The sequence below is a fragment of the Pan paniscus genome, chromosome 8 (assembly GCF_029289425.2).
Source record: "Pan paniscus chromosome 8, NHGRI_mPanPan1-v2.0_pri, whole genome shotgun sequence".
Classification (NCBI taxonomy): domain Eukaryota; kingdom Metazoa; phylum Chordata; class Mammalia; order Primates; family Hominidae; genus Pan; species Pan paniscus.
This window is the reverse complement of record NC_073257.2, coordinates 18,887,828-18,911,626: the sequence shown is the minus strand read 5'-3', so window position 1 is coordinate 18,911,626 and position 23,799 is coordinate 18,887,828. Positions and strand designations below refer to the sequence as shown.

At 41.1% G+C, this 23,799-nt stretch overlaps 1 protein-coding gene and 1 long non-coding RNA gene across 2 annotated transcripts; both read right to left on the bottom strand.

Moving 5' to 3' along the window:
• Positions 1–1,327: 1,327 nt before the first annotated feature.
• LOC129393177 (uncharacterized) lies at positions 1,328–17,857 on the bottom strand. The gene is made up of 3 exons (XR_008619869.2): positions 17,442–17,857; positions 17,286–17,329; positions 1,328–9,195 (listed from the first exon to the last, which is right to left on the bottom strand). It is a non-coding gene; the product is annotated as an uncharacterized LOC129393177 (long non-coding RNA).
• Positions 9,191–14,954, bottom strand: LOC134731085 (uncharacterized). Its single transcript, XM_063607242.1, has one exon. It carries the CDS (start codon positions 11,828–11,830, stop codon positions 11,282–11,284), a length of 549 nt encoding a protein of 182 aa, XP_063463312.1. The 5' UTR covers positions 11,831–14,954; the 3' UTR covers positions 9,191–11,281.
• Positions 17,858–23,799: the final 5,942 nt, after the last annotated feature.

Here is a 23,799-nt window from a genome sequence, read left to right as displayed (position 1 = left end):
AAACATGACATCACTAAAGAGACAAAATAAAGTGCAGGTGACTGGCCCTAAAGAAATGGAAACGTATGAACTGCTTGAGAAAGAATTGAAAATAACTCTTTTAAGGAAGCTCAGTGAACTTCCAGAAAATACAGATAAACAATTCAATAAAATAAGGAAAATAATAAGTTATCAGAACAAGAAGTCTACAGAGAGTGAAGAAATTTTTTAAAGAAACAGAAATCCTGGAGCTGAAAAAATACAATAAGTGAAATGTAAAATGTAATAGAGTATCAACAATAGAATTTATCAAGCAGAAGAAAAGGATCTGTGACCCCAAAGACAAGTTATTTGAAATTATTGTCAGAGGAGAAAAAAGAATGAAAAATAAGAAAAGCTTCTGGTACTTATGGGACAACATCAGAAGACCAAAATCCAAGTCATAAGAATTTAAGAGAAGAAAAAGAGAAAGAGGTAGAAAGCTCATTTTAAAAAATAATCACACGACACTTTCCAAACCTGAAGAAAGATGTAAATATGCAAATATAGAAAAGTCAAAGATCTCCAATCAGATTTAATCTAAACAAGGCTACCCCAAGACATAATCAAACTGTTGAAAACCAAAGCAAAGAGAGGATTCTAAAAACATCAAGGTGAAAGAAGCAAATAACGTATAAGGAAGTTCTGATACAGCTATCAACAGCTATCTCAGCAGAAGGCTTACAGGCCAAGAAAGACAAGAATGATATAGTGATATATTCAAAGTGCTGAAGGGGGGAAAAACAAACAAACAAAACACCTGTTGACCAAGAACACTGTACCCAGCAAAGCTGTCCTTCAGAAATGAAGTAGATTGAGATAAAGATTTTTCCAGACAAACAAAAGGTTAAAAGTTCATCCCCACTAGACCTGTCATACAAGAAATGTTAAAGGGAGTTCTTCAAGTTGAAAGAAAATGATGCTAATGAGTAATAAAAAACAATAAAAATCACTGGTAAAACTAAGTACACAGTCAAATTCTGAATACTCTAATACTGTAATGATTGTGTGTAAAACATTTATATCATTAGTATGAAGGTTTAGAGGCAAAACTATTAACTACTTATTTATATTGTATACTATATTGTATAATAGCTACAATAATTTGTTGAGAGACATGCCATATAAAGATTATGCCATCAAAAATTCAAATTAAATGTAAATTAATTTGAATTAATTACATCAAAATTCAAAATGTTGGGCAAGTGTTGGACTAAAACTGTACAGTTTTATTTTCTATTTTTTTGCAATCAAAGTTAAGTTATCTGCTTAAAATAACCTTTTATACTTCAAGATGTTTTTTGTAAATTTCATGGTAACCACGAAAATGCAAGAAATCAAAACATACTACTGGAAAAAAAATACAAAGGAATATAGCAAAAAAAAGAACAAAGGATTTACAAAACAACTAGAAAACAATTAACAAAATGAAAGTAGTAAGTGCTTACCTATCAATACTTACCTTGAATATAAATTGATTAAATTCTCCAATAAAAACCACAGAGTGGCTGAATAATTTTTTTAAAACAAACCAATTATGTGCTGTCTACAAGAGACTCACTTCACCTGTGAGGACACACATATGCAAAGTGATTTCATAGAAAAAGATATTCCATGCAAATTAAACCCAAAAGAGAGAAGGAATAGCTATATCAGATAAAATAGGATTTAAGTAAAAAATTGTACAAAGAAATCAAGAAGGTCATTATGTAATGATAGAAGAGTCAATTCAGCCACAGGATATAACAACTTTATATATATATATATACACAGTCAATCCCAATGTTGGAGCACCTAAATATATAAAGCAAGTATTAACAGATCTTAAGGGAGATAAATTTCAATACAATAACAGTAGAGGACAACACCCCACTGACAGCAATGGAAAGAAAGAAAATTAATGAAGAAACATTGAATTTAAAGTACAATCTAGATCAAATGGACCTAACAGACATATAGAAAACATTCCATTCAACAGCTACATAATACACATTCTTCTCAACTATACATGGAATATTCTCCAGGATAAGATTATATGTTAGGCCATAAAACAAGTCTTAACAAATTTAAGAAGACTGAAATCATATCAAGTATCTTTTATGACCACAATGGTACAAAACTAGAAATCAATAACTAGAGAAGCTTTGGAAAATTCACAAATACATGGAAATTAAACAACATGCTCCTGAAGAACAAATAGATCAATGAAAAAAAATTTTTAATTTTTTTATTTTTTGAGAAAAATGAAAATTGAAATACAATATACCAAAACTTATGTAATACAACAAAAGCAATCCTAAGAGGGAAGTTTATAGCAAAAAATGTCTATGTCAAAACAGAATAATGATCTCAAATAACTCACCTCAACGAACTAAAAGAACAAAAACAGAAACCATAAATATCAGAGCAGGAATAAGATCAGTGAAACTATGGGCTGGCTTTTTCAAAAGATAAACACAAATCAACAAACCTTTAGTTAGACTATGAAAAAAAGAGAAAAAAACAAAATCAGAAAAAAAAGGAAGACATTACAAAAGATACAACACAAATACAAAAGATCGCAAGAGACTATTATGAACAATTATACACTAACAAATTGGATAACTTAGGAAAAAAAGCACAGGAATTACTGGCTTCACTGCTGAATACTACCAAATCTTTAAAGAATATTAATTCTTTTCAAACTCTTCCAAAAATTGAAGAGGAGGGAATACTTCCAAACTCATTTTACAATAGCAACATTATCCCAGTACCAGAGCCAAAGACACTACAAAAAAATTAAAAACTACAAGCCAATGTATCTGAACATACATACAAAAATTCTCAACAAAATCAAATTCAACAGCAAATTAAAATCATTCACTGTGATCAAGTGAGATTCATTCCATGTGTGTAAGGATGGTTCAACATAAGCTAATGAATCAATGAAATTTATCATTTCAATAGACACATAAAAAATTGACAAAATTCAACATTCTTTAATGATAAAAAATGTTCAACAAATTAGTTATAGATGGAATGTACACAATACAGTTCATATATGAAAAACCCACAGCTAACATCATCCCTAATGGGGGAAAGTTGAAAGCTTTTCCCCTAAGATTTGGAACAAGTCAAGAACAAGCCCCGTTCTGTTCAACATAGTATTGGAAGTCCTAGCCAGAGCAAGTATGCAAGGGAAAGAAAGAAAAGTCATCTGTCAATTTTGGCAGATGACTTTTCTTTCTTTCCCTTGCATACTTGCTCTGGCTAGGACATCCAAAGCAAGTATGTTGGCAAATGGGATCTAATTAAACTAAAGAGCTTCTGCACAGCAAAAGAAACTACCATCAGAGTGAACAGGCAACCTACAAAATGGGAGAAAATTTTTACAACCTACTCATCTGACAAAGGGCTAATATCCAGAATCTATAATGAACTCAAACAAATTTACAAGAAAAAAACAAACAACCCCATCAAAAAGTGGGCGAAGGACATGAACAGACACTTCTCAAAAGAAGACATTTATCCAGCCAAAAAAACACATGAAAAAATGCTCACCATCACTGGCCATCAGAGAAATGCAAATCAAAACCACAATAAGATACCATCTCACACCAGTTAGAATGGCAATCATTAAAAAGTCAGGAAACAACAGGTGCTGGAGAGGATGGAGAAATGGGAACACTTTTACACTGTTGGTGGGACTGTAAACTAGTTCAACCATTGTGGAAGTCAGTGTGGCGATTCCTCAGGGATCTAGAACAAAAATACCATTTGACCCAGCAATCCCATTACTGGGTATATACCCAAAGGATTATAAATCATGCTGCTATAAAGACACGTGCACACATATGTTTATTGCGGCACTATTCACAATAGCAAAGACTTGGAACCAACCCAAATGTCCAACAATGATAGACTGGATTAAGAAAATGTGGCATATATACACCATGGAATACTATGCAGCCATGAAAAATGATGAGTTCTGTCCTTTGTAGGGACATGGATGAAATTGGAAATCATCATTCTCAGTAAACTATCACAAGAACAAAAAAGCAAACACTGCATATTCTCACTCATAGGTGGGAATTGAACAATGAGAACACATGGACACAGGAAGGGGAACATCACACTCTGGGGACTGTTGTGGGGTGGGGGGAGGGATAGCATTACGAGATATACCTAATGCTAAATGATGAGTTAATGGGGGGAGGTATAGCATTACGAGATATACCTAATGCTAAATGATGAGTTAATGGGTGCAGCACACCAGCATGGCACATGTATACATATGTAACTAACCTGCACATTGTGCACATGTACCCTAAAACTTAAAGTATAATAATAAAACAAAACAAAACAAACAAACAAAAAGAAATAAAAGTCATCCAAAATGGAAAAGAAGTTAAATTGTACCTATTTTCAGATCAGCATGATCTTATATATAGAAAACCCTAGACGCCACCAAAAAACTATTAGAACCAATTAATAAATGAATTCAATAAAGTTGCAGGACACAAAACCGACATGAAGCTATGGGGGAAGAAATTTCTAGAAACAAAAACTAAAATATTTAAAGCAAAGTGAATAAACAAGTTTAATAGCAAATTGGACACAGCTGAAAAGACAATTAATGAATTGGAGAGTTTCTTTCTCTGAAGAAATTATGCAGAAGATAATCCAGAGAGTTAAAGAGGAAGAAAATGTGAAAAAGAGAACAAGTGTCATGTCAAATAAAGAAAGTAAAGCATAATCATAGTTCTAAAAGAAAAGAGAATTGAACAGAGTCAACAGGAGAAAAAGAGAAAATATCACAGAGGCATTTAAAAAGACTGTCTCTGAATTTTTTGTCATGGTGATAGACATCAGTCTACAGATTCAGTATGTCTGACAAATCCTAAGAATTACAAAAGGAAATATAATCTGGTACACCAGAGGACAAAGATATTGATTAACAGTTAGAATTTGATATATTCAGTATGAGTACTGTAATTTCTAGTGTAAGCAGTAAGTGAACAGAAATACATGACTTTCTAACTACTGGAGGGGAAAAAAGTAGAATGAAAAAAAATTAATTAATCCCTCCCCTTAAAAATAGCAAAAAGGACAAAGAAATTTCAGGACAATTAAAGAGCATAAATTTAGATGGTAGAAGTAAATATTAGTACATTAAATATAAATGAATTAAATATCTATTACCTGCTCACTCTGCCTCCATCCTGTCCTACTCCTGATACGACAATGTATCCAGGAACAGAAGAAGTCGAGCTTTTCTCTTTTACCTCCCCTTCCTTTAGGACTAGGATTTCACCTGCATCTAATCTCCTGCCTTCCCAACTCCACTGCATGGGGTAGTCTTAATGGCAAATAAGGTTCAGACTGAGGAATCAGCTTGCCTATAAAAACACTCAATCAAAAGATCTGTCGAAGATATTATATTCCACCATACATACTAAATGTTCAGAAAACATTATCTGTTGTTTCTTTATTATTATTTCCTAACAGGCCCCTAGCCCTCAAGTGCACAGCTTGGAGTGGTTGCTATGGTTGTTTCTGTGGCATTTTCCATGTTTAATCATCACATTTTCCCAATGATGTTATAAGCCCCCAAAGGCAAGGACAACAGTAGCACCAACAATAATAACAATAAACTAATACTGCTGAGCAGTTCTGTAATACGTATGCATACATACCTTCACGCCTGGGTCTTCCTTGCCCTTTCGTCCACCTGACACATATCCTTAAAGAATCAGCTTGTGCTTCACCTGCTCTTAAAACTCTTTTCTAGGCTGACTAGGGGAGGACTTCTCACACTTTATTGTGTTTGCTTATTTACAGATGTCATTTTCCACTATAAACTCCTCAAAGATAGAAACCATGTCTCATACATGTGTAAGTCTACTCTGCTCAGAATATCATCTCAAATAAATGAGTGAATTGACTGTATACTTACAATGCTCACAGCAAGCTGCAAAGTAATTCATTCTTTCTTAGTTCAGTTTTGCTGAGTTACAAGGCTTAGAAAGTAAATGACTTGCCCAAGGTCACACTCACACTCTATTACCTGCTCACTCTGCCTCCATCCTGTCCTACTCCTGATACGACAATGTATCCAGGAACAGAAAAAGTCGAGCTTTTCTCTTTTACCTCCCCTTCCTTTAGGACTAGGATTTCACCTGCATCTAATCTCCTGCCTTCCCAACTGCACTGCATGGGGTAGTCTTAATGGCAAATAAGGTTCAGACTGAGGAATCAGCTTGCCTATAAAAACACTCAATCAAAAGATCTGTCGAAGATATTATATTCCACCATACATACTAAATGTTCAGAAAACATTATCTGTTGTTTCTTTATTATTATTTCCTAACAGGCCCCTAGCCCTCAAGTGCACAGCTTGGAGTGGTTGCTATGGTTGTTTCTGTGGCATTTTCCATGTTTAATCATCACATTTTCCCAATGATGTTATAAGCCCTCAAAGGCAAGGACAACAGTAGCACCAACAATAGTAACAATAAACTAATACTGCTGAGCAGTTCTGTAATACGTATGCATACATACCTTCACGCCTCGGTCTTCCTTGCCCTTTCGTCCACCTGACACATATCCTTAAAGAATCAGCTTGTGCTTCACCTGCTCTTAAAACTCTTTTCTAGGCTGACTAGGGGAGGACTTCTCACACTTTATTGTGTTTGCTTATTTACAGATGTCATTTTCCACTATAAACTCCTCAAAGATAGAAACCGTGTCTCATACCTGTGTAAGTCTACTCTGCTCAGAATATCATCTCAAATAAATGAGTGAATTGACTGTATACTTACAATGCTCACAGCAAGCTGCAAAGTAATTCATTCTTTCTTAGTTCAGTTTTGCTGAGTAACAAGGCTTAGAAAGTAAATGACTTGCCCAAGGTCACACTCACACTCTATTACCTGCTCACTCTGCCTCCATCCTGTCCTACTCCTGATACGACAATGTATCCAGGAACAGAAAAAGTCGAGCTTTTCTCTTTTACCTCCCCTTCCTTTAGGACTAGGATTTCACCTGCATCTAATCTCCTGCCTTCCCAACTGCACTGCATGGGGCAGTCTCAATGGCAAATAAGGTTCAGACTGAGGAATCAGCTTACCTATAAAAACCCTCAATCAAAAGATCTGTCGAAGATATTATATTCCACCATACATAGTAAATGTTCAGAAAACATTATCTGTTGTTTCTTTATTTTGTTTCTTTGTTCATTTGGTTATTACCAAATTCTCACTCTTCCCACTCTGCCACATTACCTCCTCAAACTGCCTGTGTCTTTACAAAGTCCCCTGAGAGTTTGCTGATTTTTGCTTATTGTGCATCAAATGAAGTCGTTTGACATGTCCTGCATTCTGTAGGTGATGACTTGGCTACCCAGAGAAGTGTCACATTCACCTGAGGTCCCAGAGCTGGCCCCTGGCAAACGGGAAATTTACATCCCAGTCCCAGTTCCCAAGCATTCACTTCGCATCACCACCCTTGTAGGAACCAGTGTATGCACAGGCCCTGGGCTGGGTACAGTTATAGAGCTCAGCTCCCGTGAAGACTGTGAGCATCTACTGTCAATTCCAGCATTGGATCTTCCAGCAGTGACTCTTCTAGCTTTCAAGTGGTTGGAGTTTAGCAGGAAAAAAAAAAAAAAAAAAAAAAAAAAACACTTAAAATGTGTGCTATGTAGCATTTTTCCCCTTCCTTTGGCATTTTAAATTTTCCATGTATTTAAGCGTAATTCAATATGTGCATAAACACAAATTATCTCATCAAAATGAAGGCAGTAAGATCAGCTGGTTGTTTCCAAGACTTTTTGCCAAAACCTCTCTTTACTCTCTCCGGAGAGCCAGAACTAGGCTGCCTGTTGCATATTTAGCATTCGGGTGACACTTTTCAAACCTAGCATTCATTTTTAATGAATTATTGCACCTATAAGCCTAAACTGAGAGGTTGTGGAACACAGCTGTATTCTAAAAATAAAAGACAGGTAATAGAGACATAATACATCCAAGTAGTAGGAATCTGTGTTAGTTTGGGAGATACTTTATATGTTATTAGTTTTATAATAATTTTAAAACCTCAAGTAAATAAAAGATTTCTGTAAAATAAAGTTTATCGTTAATACGCCAACTGATCTCAATCCATTCAGTCATTCAAAATTACCAGGTTCTTTGCACATCCAACAATTAAAGGTGAGAAGAACTATATATCTCTTCACCCATTACTGCGATACTAAGAGATACATGATTTAGACAGCTAGACAGCACACCCCAAACCAAATTCTGCCACACAGAGAAATATTTATTAGCAAACAGGCACAAAGCCATTTCTATGAGTTTAATACAGTACCAGGGTTCAGACATTTCCATGAAATATTAACTCTAAACAAACATAACAGCATTCTAGCAGTAGTCTTCAGCTAACATGCTAATGGGATTAAGTTGCTAGAACCCTCTGTTAGTATGTGGACACAAGACAGATTGGCATACCTGGTTTAGGCATCACTCCAAACAAAGTTTGTAATCCAGGATTACTAGATTCCTAAACCCTATTTATGCAAGGACAGGGGTGTCTTTAAATAGCACTAGCCAAATCACATATCTCCAACACTCCTTAATTTTCCAGTGCAAAATAACTTCTTTTATTTATTAGGCTAATTAGGGAACCTTCTAGAACTCTCTAGAGATAAAGATCATTAAGGCCTTATAGTAGTCCTTCAAACACTACCAACCACTCCTAAAAGATGTGTGTCCAGTTAAAGTATTTTAAATTTTAGCTACAACCTTATAGAGGATTAAGAATACACACACACGCACACACACACACACACACACACACACACACACCTGTCTATACTAGAATATTTAAAAGTAAGTTATAGACAATATAATAGCTAGATAAAACAAAAGAATAAGGTATATGGGTTTTATAAAGACACACAATATAATGATGGTGTCTCTGGACTCTTCCATAAAACAAAGGCATATTTTTTAAACTTTAGTTTGGTTCTTAATTACACAGAAAATCACAGCTTAGTCCATAATTAAATCCAAAGAAAGTGAGGCCCAGATAAATGGCATGACTTGCTGTAGGTTGTCCTGATAATTAACGGCAGCATCAAAGCTGACACAAATCTTTAATCTTTTCCATGCTGCTGTGGGGCCCACAGGTAATAGATGTCTACAAATAAAAAAAGGTTTTCTAAATATAAAAATCATCCATAATTCTTTGTAGAAACTGTGAAAAAGAAAATATAAATGTAAATAATAAAATGTTAGTAATAATTCCAGCAGCACTCAGATACAGCCACCATTGGTGTATTTTTCTAGATACTGAGGTCACCTTGTAATTTTGGTTTACAAAATTTACATACCTCATGCGTGGTTTTGTGAACTGCTTTTATTTCATTTGGTTTTATATTGGAATCAATTCACCATGACATTTAATAGCCTTCAAAACAGGATTTTTGTAATGGCTGCGTGTTAGTCCATCATATTAACATTTATTTATACATTCCTCTATTTTGGACGTAACAGATACTATTTCAGAAGATTTGTTTTTTATAATCTCTCTAAGATGAATATTTTTCTCCTAGAATGTAAACACTATAAAGGCAGAGAGTTTGTCTTACTGATCACAATACCCTCAACCCCCCAGAAGTGTCTGACACATAGTTGGAGCTCAACAGGGATGGATGGATGGATGGATGGATGGATGGATGGATGGATGGATGGAAATGTATATTTGTATTTACCTCTGATAATTTCTCAAAAGTCTTCTTAGTTTGAGCACTAACATTGATTTTCTAGTTATGCTTGCTACACAGAATACAGGGCATCTATTTATCTGAAAATATTCATTATCCCATATTGTACGAGAGCCATATTCATTCTTTATCTGACACATCTGAAATTAGTTGTTATTTATCTGAAATTCAAATTTAATTTGATGTACCACATTTTAATTTGATAAATCAGACAAACCTAGTTCTTAACATACCACCTTCACAAGACAGCCTGGCTAGAATACTCCACTGGTCTCTGAGCAAAAGCCTAATCCCCTTAAAGAGTCTAAACCCATTAACCTATAGCAGCCAAACTGAGTGCTGTAAACAACCTCTATCTTTTGAGCTCCTGATCTTCTCCATTAGTCAAGACAAATTAGAAAAACAATAAGAAAGAGAACAACCCATCATGACAATGGAAGAACCAGGCCATGATCTTTCCAAGCACAAACTGCAGCATTTTAGCATCTTCCCAGCACTGCTTCCCTGTCTATCCCTACCTGTCCTCCCCTGCCTCTGACATTAGTCATCATGATGCCTTCCTGCTTCTCCAAGGGACTCATGATCTGATCCTTGCCTCCCCATCCAACCACCTGCCTGCCCGTCTCCCTCTCTGCACTCCAGCCAGCTTGCATGTCTCTTCGTTCCTTCCCTGCACCAGGCTCCTTCTTGCCACAGGATCTTTGCACATGCTCTGGCTTCTGCTTGGAAAGCCTTCTCTGTCTCCTCCTCCCTCCTCCCATTCCTTGGTTAACTCTTAGTCATCCACCATCACAGCTGCAAAGTCACTTCCCTAGGGAAGCTGTCCCTTTTTGCAGGCTGGTCAGCTTCCTCAGATCTAAGCTGTTAAAAGTTCTGTGTATTTTCCCTTTTCTACACTTACCATAGTTGACATTTTATTTTTGCTCTGGGATTATTTGATTAATGTGCTAGAATCAAAACTCCACAAGGGCCAGAACACCATGGCTTTTTTTTGTTATCACTATGTTCCCAGCACTCAGCAAAAGAAAAATAAAAAACTGGACCCTCATTGTCACCTAATGGTGGTACTCTAATTCTCTCTCATTCCTTCCAAATGTATCAGCTGAATTTTTCAATAAAGAAGACATTTCCCTTATCAGCTCTTCCATAACTGTGAGGTACAGTTTATACAAGAAAAGCAGAATAAATGCTTGAATTTTCCCCTTCTATTTACCAGTTTTCAGAATAATCAGAGGTGACAGACTCCTCCAAAGGTAACAAATGAGTTTGGTTTTACCGTTTTGAGTATTATGAATTCATGGATGTATACATGTTGATATGTTTCAGTCCACTAAAGTCATTATTCTTTGGGATGCTCAAATTGTCACATTGTTGGCCAGTAGAAGCCTGGGCCCTTTTGCCATGACCTCAGTTGTCTTTAATAGCTGTCTGGCTTGTATGACAAGACATTCTTGGATCCCCTTGTACAGCTCCTGACACCAATCTGGATCAGCTATTTCTTCAAGAAGGCCTGGTTCCTTGTACATTCTTATTCACCTGTGGCTTCAATTCCCCAGTCTCTAAAAGAAACACTACAAATAGAAATTCTGTTCTGATTTTTCTCCTGTACAGCGGACCTGTATACCTAACAGATGACTGGGCATTGCCATCTCTGCCCACAACACACATCCTGAATTTGACTTGTTTGCACATGAAGTCATCATCCCTCCCCAAGATGGGCTCTCTATTATGCCTTCCTTGGGGATCAGTACTTGGAGTCGGGTCAGGGCAAGATACTGTTAGTGACATGTGGAATTCAGCCACACCATCATGAGAAGGTCCTCTCTGTGTGTTCTGGCTAAACCAGCCTTCTACCAGGTTAGCACGATTCTGGGCTTTGCAACATTCATGACCTGTTTGAGGGCACTGAAGGAGATGCCCAGCCACATCCCTTAATTTGCATGAGCCTGTAGGAAAAATATTTTTAAGAAGTCTGGCTGTCTGAGCAGGCCAAAGGAGAAGATGGAAGAGAAGGTGGTTTCCTGAAAGCATGAAGCTGTGACTGTTCATATTTTGACACCATCCCAGGAAGAAGAGGCTGAGGTAGGAAAGTACAGTCAGCTCTGGGAGTTCCCTCTGGAGAAGCTGGCTATGAGACGTGGAAGAAGCTCCCCAGCTGCAGTAGAAGGCACGAGAAGGTTTCAGGCTTTCCAGGTGGGTGTAGAATGGGCAGCAGCACAGGCATAACCTGGAGTGGCAGAGGTGCCAGGGAAGAGGGCAGACGCCATGCGTGACATAGCAAGGGGATCACACCGCATCAATTGTGCATGAGACCACTTTTCACCGCCCAAGCGACTCAAGGAGATAACTGGATGGGTGGTTCCAGGAAAAGAATGGACATCCTGCTAGGCCATCATATGCTGTCTCAGAGCACTGAGGTTTGATAAATGTGGTGAATTTGGAGGCACTCACAGCTGAGTTCCAGCACAGAGTGGGCACATAAGCAACACCATTTTCTCATTGCCCAAGCCAGCCCCTGCCCACAGCACCTCCACTTCCCAGAGCCACACCCAATCAATGGCCAACTTATGATTCTAATCTTGAATGTGTGTCGAGATCTTTTCCTTCTCCATCACTAAGCTCTCTCCTTTAAGTAAAAATTTTTCTCCTGGAGGAATGCCTCCTGGCTGATGCTTCTGCAAATCACCTCACTTCTCTTCAAGCCCTCCTCTGTTACAGACTATTCCAAATTTTTTTTTTGTTTTTTTGTTTTTTTGTTTTTAACTTTTGCCTACCTTGTCGGCTCACACCTGTAATCCCAGCACTTTGGGAAGCCGAGGTGGGTGGATCACCTGAGGTCAGGGGCTCTACACCAGCCTGGCCAACACGGTGAAACCCTAGCTCTACTAAAAATTCAAAAATAAGCCGGGTGTGGTGGCAGGTGCCTGTAATCCCAGCTACTCAGGAGGCTGAGGCAGGAGAATCGCTTGAACCCAGGAGGCGGAGGTTGCAGTGAGCCGAGATCGAGCCACCGCACTCCAGCCTGGGTGACAGAGTGAAACTCCATCTTAAAAAAAAAAAAAAAAAAAAAAATGCCTACCTAAATCTAACGTAAAACTTTGAGCTCACTCTGAAATATATTCATATTTACTTACAAGGGGAAAATGCCCTATGAACTGAAAATTATGTGTATTTTAGAACATACACAAAAGAGAAGTTAAAAGAAAATGAGAAAAATAAATAGATGTGATAATACTTTATTTCATTACTCCGATTAATAGTCTTACCAATCTCACCTGAAGACTGCCTGCAAAGTCCTTGAAGGAGCTTGGGATTGTAGGTGCTTTTGATGTTTTATTCAGACTGGACTAGATGCTTTAACCCTGAAGGTGCATCTTACATATCTAAAAAAGACTTTCCTTAGGGCTAAACGTAACAGAAAAGTGATGAATGAAGGAATCTGTCTAACATGTCATCTTTGATTGAAGATAAATACATTCATCTTATGGTTCTAGCTCTATTAAATTGAGTCTGTTTAATACACCCTGTCTGCAGCTAAACTAATTATTTCAGGCTGGATTTTCAATTTCTTACCTAGCCCTAGGATAAAACACAGAGTTGAATGGTTACGTAATCACCAGGTGCTGCTCAAGTGGTGATTTTTCAAATCAAGTATGGATCTCAAAGAAGAGAAGCAAATAACAACAGAGATACTTCTTGCGCTAGGGCCCTGGTTGTAGGACGGTGTCCCACCAGGCTACAGCTCTTAAATGGCAGAGCTGCTGCTGACACCTCTGTCGTTCTTGCAAGATCAAATACCAACTGCGCTGACTTCAAATCTGGCTTAAAAATAGGCCTAGCAGGCATAGTTTTCTCATCAAAACAAATTAGCCTAAAAAATAGCATTCTGAGAGACCAAGGGTTAGGAAAATTGTCCTGTGAGTGTTTTGAATTCTTTGTCACCCCTCATAACTGGTGCCGTTCATGAGGGAGCTTATTGGCTTGGGGGATGACAACTTGAACAGCAAAACAGGATGTGTCACCACCAGGCCCCCTGCTCTGCTGCAATCTACGAGAATTAATCAGTTTTGGGTTTTTTTGTTGGTGGTGACGGTGGTTTTTTTCCTTTCTTTCTTCCTTTTTTATGTCAGCGTCTCAGATGGGCAGACACTGAAACAGCTTCTTATTTGCATGCGGTGTGGCCTGGCGAGGGTGAACTGAGGACACGCAGAGCTCCCTCTGACTTGGCACCGGCAGGAAGTCGGCGGCAAGAAGCTACCACTTTTCAAGCCTGGGTGGCTTTTTCTTTTTTCTCTCTCTGTCATTCATTTTGGAAGAAAGCATAAGTTTGATTTCAAACAGAACACAAAAACTTGGAAGGAGGGCCAAACACAGGCAGGCAGATGATTCTTGTCCCCACTTTTACTTTTTTTAAATTTAATTGGAGAGGCTGCAGAGGTGGCAGAAAGGGGCCAGAGGATGGTAGGTGCAGACTCACTGCGGTGACAATGCCCCGGGCACCCCCTTTCTGCACAGTGGGGGGTGGCATCCAGGGGCAGCCTCCTCTCCAGACACCTGGGCAAATCCAAATCTGTGTTTCTTTGTCATTCACCTGAGAAGTCCCTTATTCCAACGACCACTCCCGTGTGAGCGGTGACAGGTTTGAGCAGAATGAGTCAACGCTGAAGTGATGGCTGTGCCATTTCACAGGAATTTGCTTCTTTCTCGCTGGTTTTCAGATGCAGTTCGAGGCTCCCGTTTTTTTCTCTAGATTTGAACCTCATCCACAGATCACTGCCGCCTTGCAGCTGAGTGTGTCATTTGCAGCCCTGCTGTCTGGGGCCCGAGACTCCATACAAGATGTGCTCAGAGAAGCAAATGAGCAACTCTGCTCTGATAGGGGCAGCAAAGAGGCAAGCAGCTACCAACAGAAGGACACTGAGTTTCTGGGGGTGGCATCTGGCCAAGGTTCCTGTCATCTCTCTCAGATAAAACACCAAATTCTTCCCCAATAGAAGCAGCAAAAACATATAATATAGGCCAGCGCAGCGGCTCACACCAGTAACTTATGCCTTGGGAGGCTGAGGGGGGAGGATCACTTGAGGCCAGGAGTTGGAAACAAGCCTGGGCAGTATAGCAATATCCTGTCTCTACAACAAAATTTTAAAAATTAGCTGGGCATGGTGTTGCATGCCTGTAGTCCCAGCTACTTGGAAGGCTGAGGTGGGAGGATCACTTGGGCCCAGGAGGTCAAGGCTGCAGTGAGCCATGATTGCACTACTGCATTCCAGCCTGGGTGACAGCGAGACCCTGTCTCAAAACAAGACAAACAAATAAACAAAAAAACCATAATGTAGAGTATTTATAAGTTGCCTTATTCCAAGGAACAAAAAATGGTGGGAAACTATGACAGTATAATATGGTATGTGGTAATATTTAGATATGTCTAAAATGTCACTTTGATGAGCAAGTTTTATCATTTTTATACTCATCCTAAATTATTTTTTTCCAAATCAGAGTGCAATGGCCCTTGGGAACTGGGAAAGAATGTCTTCCCAGACCTGGAGGAAGCTCCAAATGACTGGATCCTAATGATTCTACAGGTTCCTGGCTTTTCCCAGCAGTCCCTGCCCCCTGAGTCACCCTTCCTATAAATATCCCTATCCCACAAGATAATGGTCTTTTCAAATTTCATTAAGTTGTTGTCTCTTACCAAATTGCTATCTATACTTTTAACAACGTTTCATCACCTGAAGAGCTTTACGGGGTTTGCTAACCCCCTTGCCTCCTCACTAGCTAAATATCTCATCTCAGATATCCCTTGAACTTGTACCTCTGCAAAATTAAAACAACTACATACTATGGAACATCTTGAAGGTCAACACCAAAATACCACATCCTTTGAAGGGCCAAGAGTATACGCTAACCTATGTCATAGGACAAATTTATAACCTGGTGATCCAGAAAAGGACCATTCTCTAAGATGGGGGCTAACCTGGCTTTCCCCTGTGTGGTCATAATACCTGGAAAAGACATGATTTGAAAGGTGAATATATTTGAATTGCTACAATAAGCCACAATCTAACAAGGGTCCATTTCTATTGGCCATGGAGCTTCCATTTCATTAGGATTTGCCACTCTGATGATGTCCTCTTACCCAACTGACCCAAAGACTTTTAACATCACACCTTTTTTTTTTCTGGGCTTTTAAAGCAAGTTTTTGAGGCCAGAGTAAATCATGATAGGCTGTACAAAAGTCTTTACCTGGAAGCCTATCAAATATATATTTTTATAAGATCTGTTTTTATGTTTGTGCAATCAGTGTGTGTTGGCTGGAATGAATTCTCTATTTGTTTGTCATGTGGAAGAATAACCCATGACAAGCCAGCCTAGCAAAGTGGTTCAGTGTGTTGGGTTCTTTGGAACCACATAGACACTTCCAAACCTTATCCTGCATTTAGCTCTTTGACCTTAGGCAAATTACTTTATTATCTTTAGCCTCATTTCTTAATTTGTGGAGTGGAGATAACAAGGCTCATAGGGTTGTTGTGAAGATTATGTATTTAAATTGTGTAGCCGCAGTGCTTGAAACAACCAATAAACAGACGATTGAGAGAGAGAGAGAAGATAGATGGATGGATGGGTGGATGAACAAATGGATGGAAGGATGGATGGACGGATGGATGGATGGATGGATGGATGGATGGGTGGATGGATGGATGGATGCATGGATGGATGGATGGATGGATGGATGGATGGATGGATGGATGGACAGATGGATGGATAAGTAGATAGATGGATGGAGAGATAGACAAATAGATGGATAGGCATCAGCAAAAGAAGAGTTGCTACTTCTGGGATCTGATACTGAATGCCTTGAGACAAATCTTGTGATCTGCCAATATCACAGGGTCATATGGAGCAACTTTGCTCAGATATTGGCAGCAAAAGGCCAGCAGGCACAAACAGAAGGACACTGACTTTCTGTGGGTGAGAAAAGGGGAAAAGAGAAAAGAAAAAAGGGGAGTGGGGCTAAACAAATTAAATGATATTTAAGGTCATTTTCAATCCCCTGATTCTGAGAAAACAGGACTCTGAAGTGTTTGAGCACACTGAGAAGGGCATTTTGTTAACGACACTACTGTTTATTTTTGACTGTTTAACTTTCACCACAATACACTCTTTCATGTAGATTCCTCTTTGCCTTTTTTCTCAGTCTAATTCCTTGAATAAGAGTCCTATGTGAAGACCTAGGCTTGAGTAAGAAAGCTTGTCTTGCAAGCAGGCTAGTCTGTATTGCCTAGTCTCCTGAATTACCTAGAAATGGCTTTTGTCTGCTATAAGCAGAGACCCAAAGGAAGCATGGCTTAATCACATTATGGGATGACTTTCTTTCACATGGCATGGTCTGAGGAGAGATGACCAGGGAGCATAGGAGGGCTCCACATTGTCAGCAGGAACCAGGTACCCTATATCATTCTGCTCCACCACCTTCGGCTGTGGGATTTTGTTCTCCAGAACTCACCTCATAGGCACAAGATGGCTGCTGGAGCTCCAGTCATTCCACTTCTTTGCAGATACAAAAAAGGAGAAGACAGAAGTACAAAAGGTCACTTTTTCCAGCTGGGTCAGCCCCCTTCACAAAGCCTTCCCAGAATCCCGTCCAGTGACTTCCACTTACATCTCCTTGGCCACAATTCCAGCAAGGGACACTGAAATATAGGCTTTTAGCTGGGCACGTGTTCACATTCCTGTGATAGCAACAGTAGGGAAGAATGGATATTGAGGAGGCAAGTAACAGCCTCTGATACAGCTCCTTCCCCGAAAAGCCCTTGTAAAAGGCCGGGTACCCTGTGACAGGTTCTCCACCTTGCTCCATGGGCAGCCTGCATCCCTGCCTACCCCTTCCCACTGTCTTTCCTCCTCCCTGGTTCTCATAAGCAATCCTAGCTCCTCAGAGGCGGCTCTCTAGCAAGGCTCCATCTATGGAGCTTGACTTTAGACTGGCCAAGCTCTGCTTCACCTAAATAAAGGCATCATCTCAATACTCTCTAAACTCATCCTCCCACTCCCAATGGGAACAAGCACATGGAAACAAACACAAGGGGAGGGAGAAGGCGGTCTCTATCCTTGCTTCCGGGATGGCATTTCTACCAGTGTCATCACAGTCAAACATGGGTGGCAGTTTCCTTTTCTTAGACCTCCCTCAATGTGTGACATGCCCCATGGCCCTTTCATAACTAGGAGGAAAAGTCCACATCTTGCCAGTGAAAAGGAGGCCACAGCCTCTGCCAGGGGCTCCCTTTCCCCTACCCAGGAGGTCACGATGAGATTGGGGATGGCAAAGCCAATGCTGCTCTTGCCCACAACCCATCAGAGTCCTCTCTTGCAGGCTTTGCTTTGGCATAGGGAGGGTGCCTGCTTATTAAGCATCCAGATGAGCAAACTCTGCCACTGCAGTTCTCCTCCACCCAGCAGCCGGGAGCCTGACAGCAACCAGATGGAACCAGGCTGGGCAGGAATAGGGAGGGGCAATTCCCTACAAGGCTGGCCCAGAAGACATGGCTGCAGAAGACTGCTGGCAAGTCCATAGCTGAAAAAGATCCCATGTCATACTTTGCTGCAGAGTGCTCTCTGCAGAGTCCCCGAATCACATTGTAATAAAGCTAGATGGGTATTGACAGTTCACCTGGCTCAGCTGCCTGCCTCCAGATGTGGCTGCATGCAGTAGGAAGGCCAGATGTGGGGATATTATTGGAAGCAACACACACATGTGCGCACACACAAAATGCACATGCACATACACAAACATGCACGCAGATGTGTGCATGCATGTGAACAAATGTGCACACTCAGGCATGCACACATATGCATATACACATGTCCTCACCCTGCTTTGAGCCTGCCTACATCCTGGCCTCAGATGCAGGGCTGGGCAGGAAGCAGAGGAGAATCCTCTGCCACAGAAGGCCTGGCACCAGCGTCAGGACCATCAGCCTCCCCACCCTGTGTCTCTGCCCCAGGAGGCAGGAGGCTCTCAGGATGCAGCGCCTCTGGATCTACCATGTCCCTCCTACACCTGGCACTCCATCACAAAACTCTAGGTGCCCTGAACCTGGTTCCAGAGACATGCATAGCCCCTGTCCACCCCTCCAACTCCACCTGGCCTCCTCTTCCTACTTCATTCTTTTGGATTTGGGTCCGAAGTCCTTCTCCTTTGCCCTCCAGGCCATGGTGATGCCAAGCTTCAAAACCCAGCCTAAATTCCTAGGCCTGGAAAGCTTGCCCACAGTCCACAACATCTCAAGGCTCGCTGGTACCTGCAGCGAAGCTCTTCCCCACCCATTTTTCTGACAGCCCCCAGCAGACATCCACTTCTCACTTGTGCCAGCATGGATTATGGTAACCCCATCCTAATCCAAGTGTGTGGCTGGTAAACTCTCTCCAGCGGAAATACAAAATTTTAGTAGTGTTTACTCTTGGGAAGTTTTTTTTTTTTTTTTGAGAGTCTTGCTTGGTCACCCAGGCTGGAGCGCAGTAGCACGATCTCGGCTCACTGCAACCTCTGCCTCCCAGGTTCAAGCGATTCTCCTGCCTCAGCCTCCCGAGTAGCTGAGATTACAGGCATCTGCCACGACGCCCGGCTAAGTTTTGTATTTTTAGTAAAGTTGGGGTTTCACTATGTTGCTCAGGAGTTGCTCAGTGATCTGCCTGCCTTGGCCTCCCAAAGTGCTGGGATTACAGGCATAAGTCACTGTGCCCGGGCTAGGGAAGTTCTTACATATTGAGGAAAATCTCCATTATTCTACAGCTAGCTCCTCTCTGCTACCCACTTTGGGACCAGCTGGAGCATGTCCAGAAAATGCAAACTAAGTCTAAGCTCCAAAAGGAGTCTCCTGCAATTAAAAAAAGAGAGACCAGGAGAGAGCAAGAAGGAATTTCTCCTTCAACATATGTACATGGTACAGTAACTGACATTTTTATGACCATTATAATAGAAGACTGGCATTGCCTCTTGCCTGAAGATGAGAACACTTGCTGTGTGGGCGTTTCTTCACTCTCTTGCCTGCGATCAGCAAAGCCTCTGTCAGACTAATTGAAGGAAAAGGAGGATTGCTGTGCAAACAAAATAGACGGCATACAGACACAGAGCCTTTGTATTTCAGGTAGACTGCGGACCTTGCTGCTCTATACCTCCTTTCCCTCCTAGCCATCACTGTTTTTCCTTTATGTCTCGCTCTCTCTCATGCTGGGCCTCTCCAAGCAGAGAGGGTTTGATAGAGTTGGTTTAGTAAGATCTGATACTCAATGCCTACTTAGGTTCCAACCTGACCCTGTCTCCTGCCACCAAGGGAGCCAGTCATCTGCATTTTGCAGCTTGGAGAACCAGAGGTCCGTGGGACTAGCAGGCCTGCCCTGTGTACTTCGTTTCCATGCATTTTTATATTATTTTTAATTGACAGATCATAATTGCATTACATTTATGGCATATAATGAGATATTTTGATATATGTACACATTGTGGGGTGATTAAATCAAGCTAATGAACAAATCCCTCACCTCAATTGCTTGACATTTTCTGTGATGATACATTGAGTTATTTTGTTACATATAACTTAGTTATTTTGAAATATGCATCATTGACTGTAGTTACTCTGCTGTGCAATAGATCTCAAAACCTATTTTTCCTGTTGAGCTGAAACATTGTATTCTTCGACCGATAACTCCCTTTTCTTCCCTCTCCCCGAGCCTCTGGTAGCCATCATTCTACCCTCTACTTCTATGAATTCAAATCGTTTTAAATGGTGAAGCTCCATCTCTACTAAAAACACACACACACACACAAAATTAGCCGGGCATGGTGATGGGCTCCTGTAATCTCAGCTACTTGGGAGGCTGAGGCAGGAGAATTTTGAACCTGGGAGATGGAGGTTGCAGTGAGCAGAGGTTGTGCCACTGCACTCCAGCCTGGGCAACAGAGCAAGACTCCGTCTCAAAAAAAATAAAACAAAAAATTGTTTTAAATTCCACATGAAAGTGAGATCATGCATTGTTTGTCTCTCTGTGCCCAGTTTATTTCACTTAGCAGTTTTAAATATCTAGCGACTGGCAACTCTCATCCAAGTGCTCATGTCTCTGGTTAAAGAGAAAAGGCTAATTTGCTGGGATTCAAGGCTGACCAGTCAGGCCTGGTGTAGGCTTGTTGCACCTCCTGGCCTGCATTTTTTCCTACTGCCCTTCACCCTCCACCTGAGCAGTCCCCTCTCTCCCTGTGGTTTCCGTGACATTCCCATTCTATCATCTCCCATTTCCTTCCTGGCACGTCCTGCTGAGCTCCAGACCTATGTATCCAGCCCCCTATTTAACACCCACCCTTGGGTCTTTCGTAGTCATCTCAAAGGTGGTGTGTGTCCAACCTGAACACTTGAACCCCCACTGCCCCACCTGCCTGCACCACCAAGTGTGTCCCTCCCCTAGTGATTGCTGCCACACTCTGTGGTGTTTTTATTTTCTCATTGCTGGTGCCAGAACAGGGAGCAGCTATCCCTGGCACCTGGCTCTCCCCCTGTCTCACCACCTCCTCCCATCTGGTTCATCATCCAGCCCAGCCCAGCTCACCTCACCTGTGAGCAGGGAACCCACCCACTCCCTTCATCTCTGCTGCTCCATCCTGCCCCAGCCATCCTGGGCTCCTCGTGGGGCTACTGCAAGAGCCGGGAGGCTTGTTCCCCCAACACTGGTTTCCCTTCCCACCCTCATCCCCCACTCCCTGCTCCCCATAAAGCACCCATAACGAGCTTTGTTTTAATGTGTTAGAATATACATAACATAAAACTTACCACTTTAACCATATATATAGATAGATAGAGATAGAGAGAGATATAGATATAGATATAGATTTTTTTGTTTTTTGAGATGGAGTCTTGCTCTGTCACCCAGGCTAAAGTGCAGTAGCGCAGTCTCAGCTCACTGCAACCTTCACCCCCTGGGTTCAACCGATTCTCCTGTCTCAACCTCTTGAGTAGCTGGGATTACAGGCATGCACCACGACAGCTGGCTAATTTTTGGGTTTTTTGTTTGTTTGTTTGTTTTTTAGTAGAGACAGGGTTTCACCATGTTGGTCAGGCTGGTCCCAAACTCCTGACCTCAAGTGATCTACCCACCTCGGCCTCCCGAAGTGCTGGGATTATGGGCATGAGTCACTGCACCTGGCCCACTTTAACCATATTTAAGCGTGCAGTTTAGTGGCATTAAGTACATTCAAATTGTTGTGCAAACATTCCCACCACCCACCTCCAGAACTTTTACTGCTTCCCAAACTGAAACTCTGTCCCCAGGAAACATAACTCTCCATTCTCCCATCTCCCCCAGCCCCTGGCAACCACCTCTCTACTCTCTGTCTCCTTGAATTGGATATTCTAGGGACCTCATGGGAGTGGTATCACACAGTATTTGTCCTTTTATGTCTGGCTTATTTCACTCAGCGTGTTGTCTTCAAAGTTCATCCACGCTGTAGCATGTGCCAGAATTTCCTTCCCTTTTTAAGGCTGAATAATATTCCATTGTGTGGACAGACCATCCCTTTCCTATCCATTCTCCATCAGTGGACACTGGGGTTACTTCACTTCCGCCTTTTGGCTATGATGAATAACACTGTTATGAACGCTAGGGTATAAATATGTTTGAGTCCCTACTTTTTATTCTTTTTGGTATATACCCAGAAGTAGAACTGCTGGATCACATGGTAATTCCATGTTTAATATGTTGAGGAAGCATAAAAAACTTTTAAAAACATTAGTAAGATGATATCTCTCCCCTTCGTAAAGCCCTCCAATGACGTCCCATGGCACGTGGTCAGCAGGTGCACAGCCGCTGGGTTCTGCCTGGCCCATCCTGGCCTCTCCAGCCTTCTCCCCCATCACTCTGCCCCTCTCTTGCCTTATTCCAGCCTCATGGGCCTTCCTCCAACAGCTCAAGGCTCAAAGCTCTTCCCCAAATCACCACTTTCACATATTCTACTCTCCTTCTGGTCTCCGTTTGAATATTACGTTCTCAGGAAAGTCTGGCCTCCTGCCCCAGCCTGAACCCGATGCCCTGATGGAGCCTCATCTCTCGGTTGGTTGGCGTAGGTTCATGCAGGTGGGGCTCACACTCCCATCTCACTACTCCCCTCAGCATCCGGCACATGGAGGGATGAATGGAGAGCTCTGCTATGTTACGGGTTGTTGTTACTGCCGCTGCTGTAGTTTTGGAGCAAGACTAAAGCTTATCATATGCCAGCAAGGCAAGACTTGTCTTCATTAAGTGATGGTGGAGCTTCTCCCATCGGCGCTAGTGCCCTCGTCGAGGGCCACACTGGGCACCCCAGGCTCAGCACATTACATTCGACTGGTGTAGCCTGAGCATGTTATTTAGGCTGCTGTTTGTCTCCTAATATAGTGTATTGCTCACACACCTGTTTCTATCACCAGACTTAAAGCTAGTTGTGAGTAGGAAGAACATGTGATTTTTTTTTTAATCTCACTTGTCATTGATACATCTGGAACCATGCCATCGGTAGGTGCGTCTTTGAAAGGCGACTGAAATGATTTGGTGGCTTGGTTTGAATACGACTCTCGAAATTTTACCACGTATGAACATATCCTATTTCTAAAAACAGCCTCAAATCAACTTGGCTTCTCAAATGTTAAATAATTGTTGAATCTTTTAAATTGCTATCTAGCCATATTGCAATTAGAGCAAACATATGATGCATCAGCTCTGCCAACTCATGAGTGGTTTCTATGATTGCGTTTCTCCTTAAATTTGTGGATGTTGTATCAGCATTCAGACTGTGTACGTCAGTCATTTAAATGCCTCTATGTGCGTGTATATGAAAGTTCATAAGAACTACCATTTACTGAGCTGCTACATCTCTTAAACCTGCAGTGTTAGGCTCTTACGCTAGGCTAAGGGATTCATATACATATATAATTCCTCCATGTATATTCACATCATATTATTCATATATATAGTTTATATATATGAATATATACATA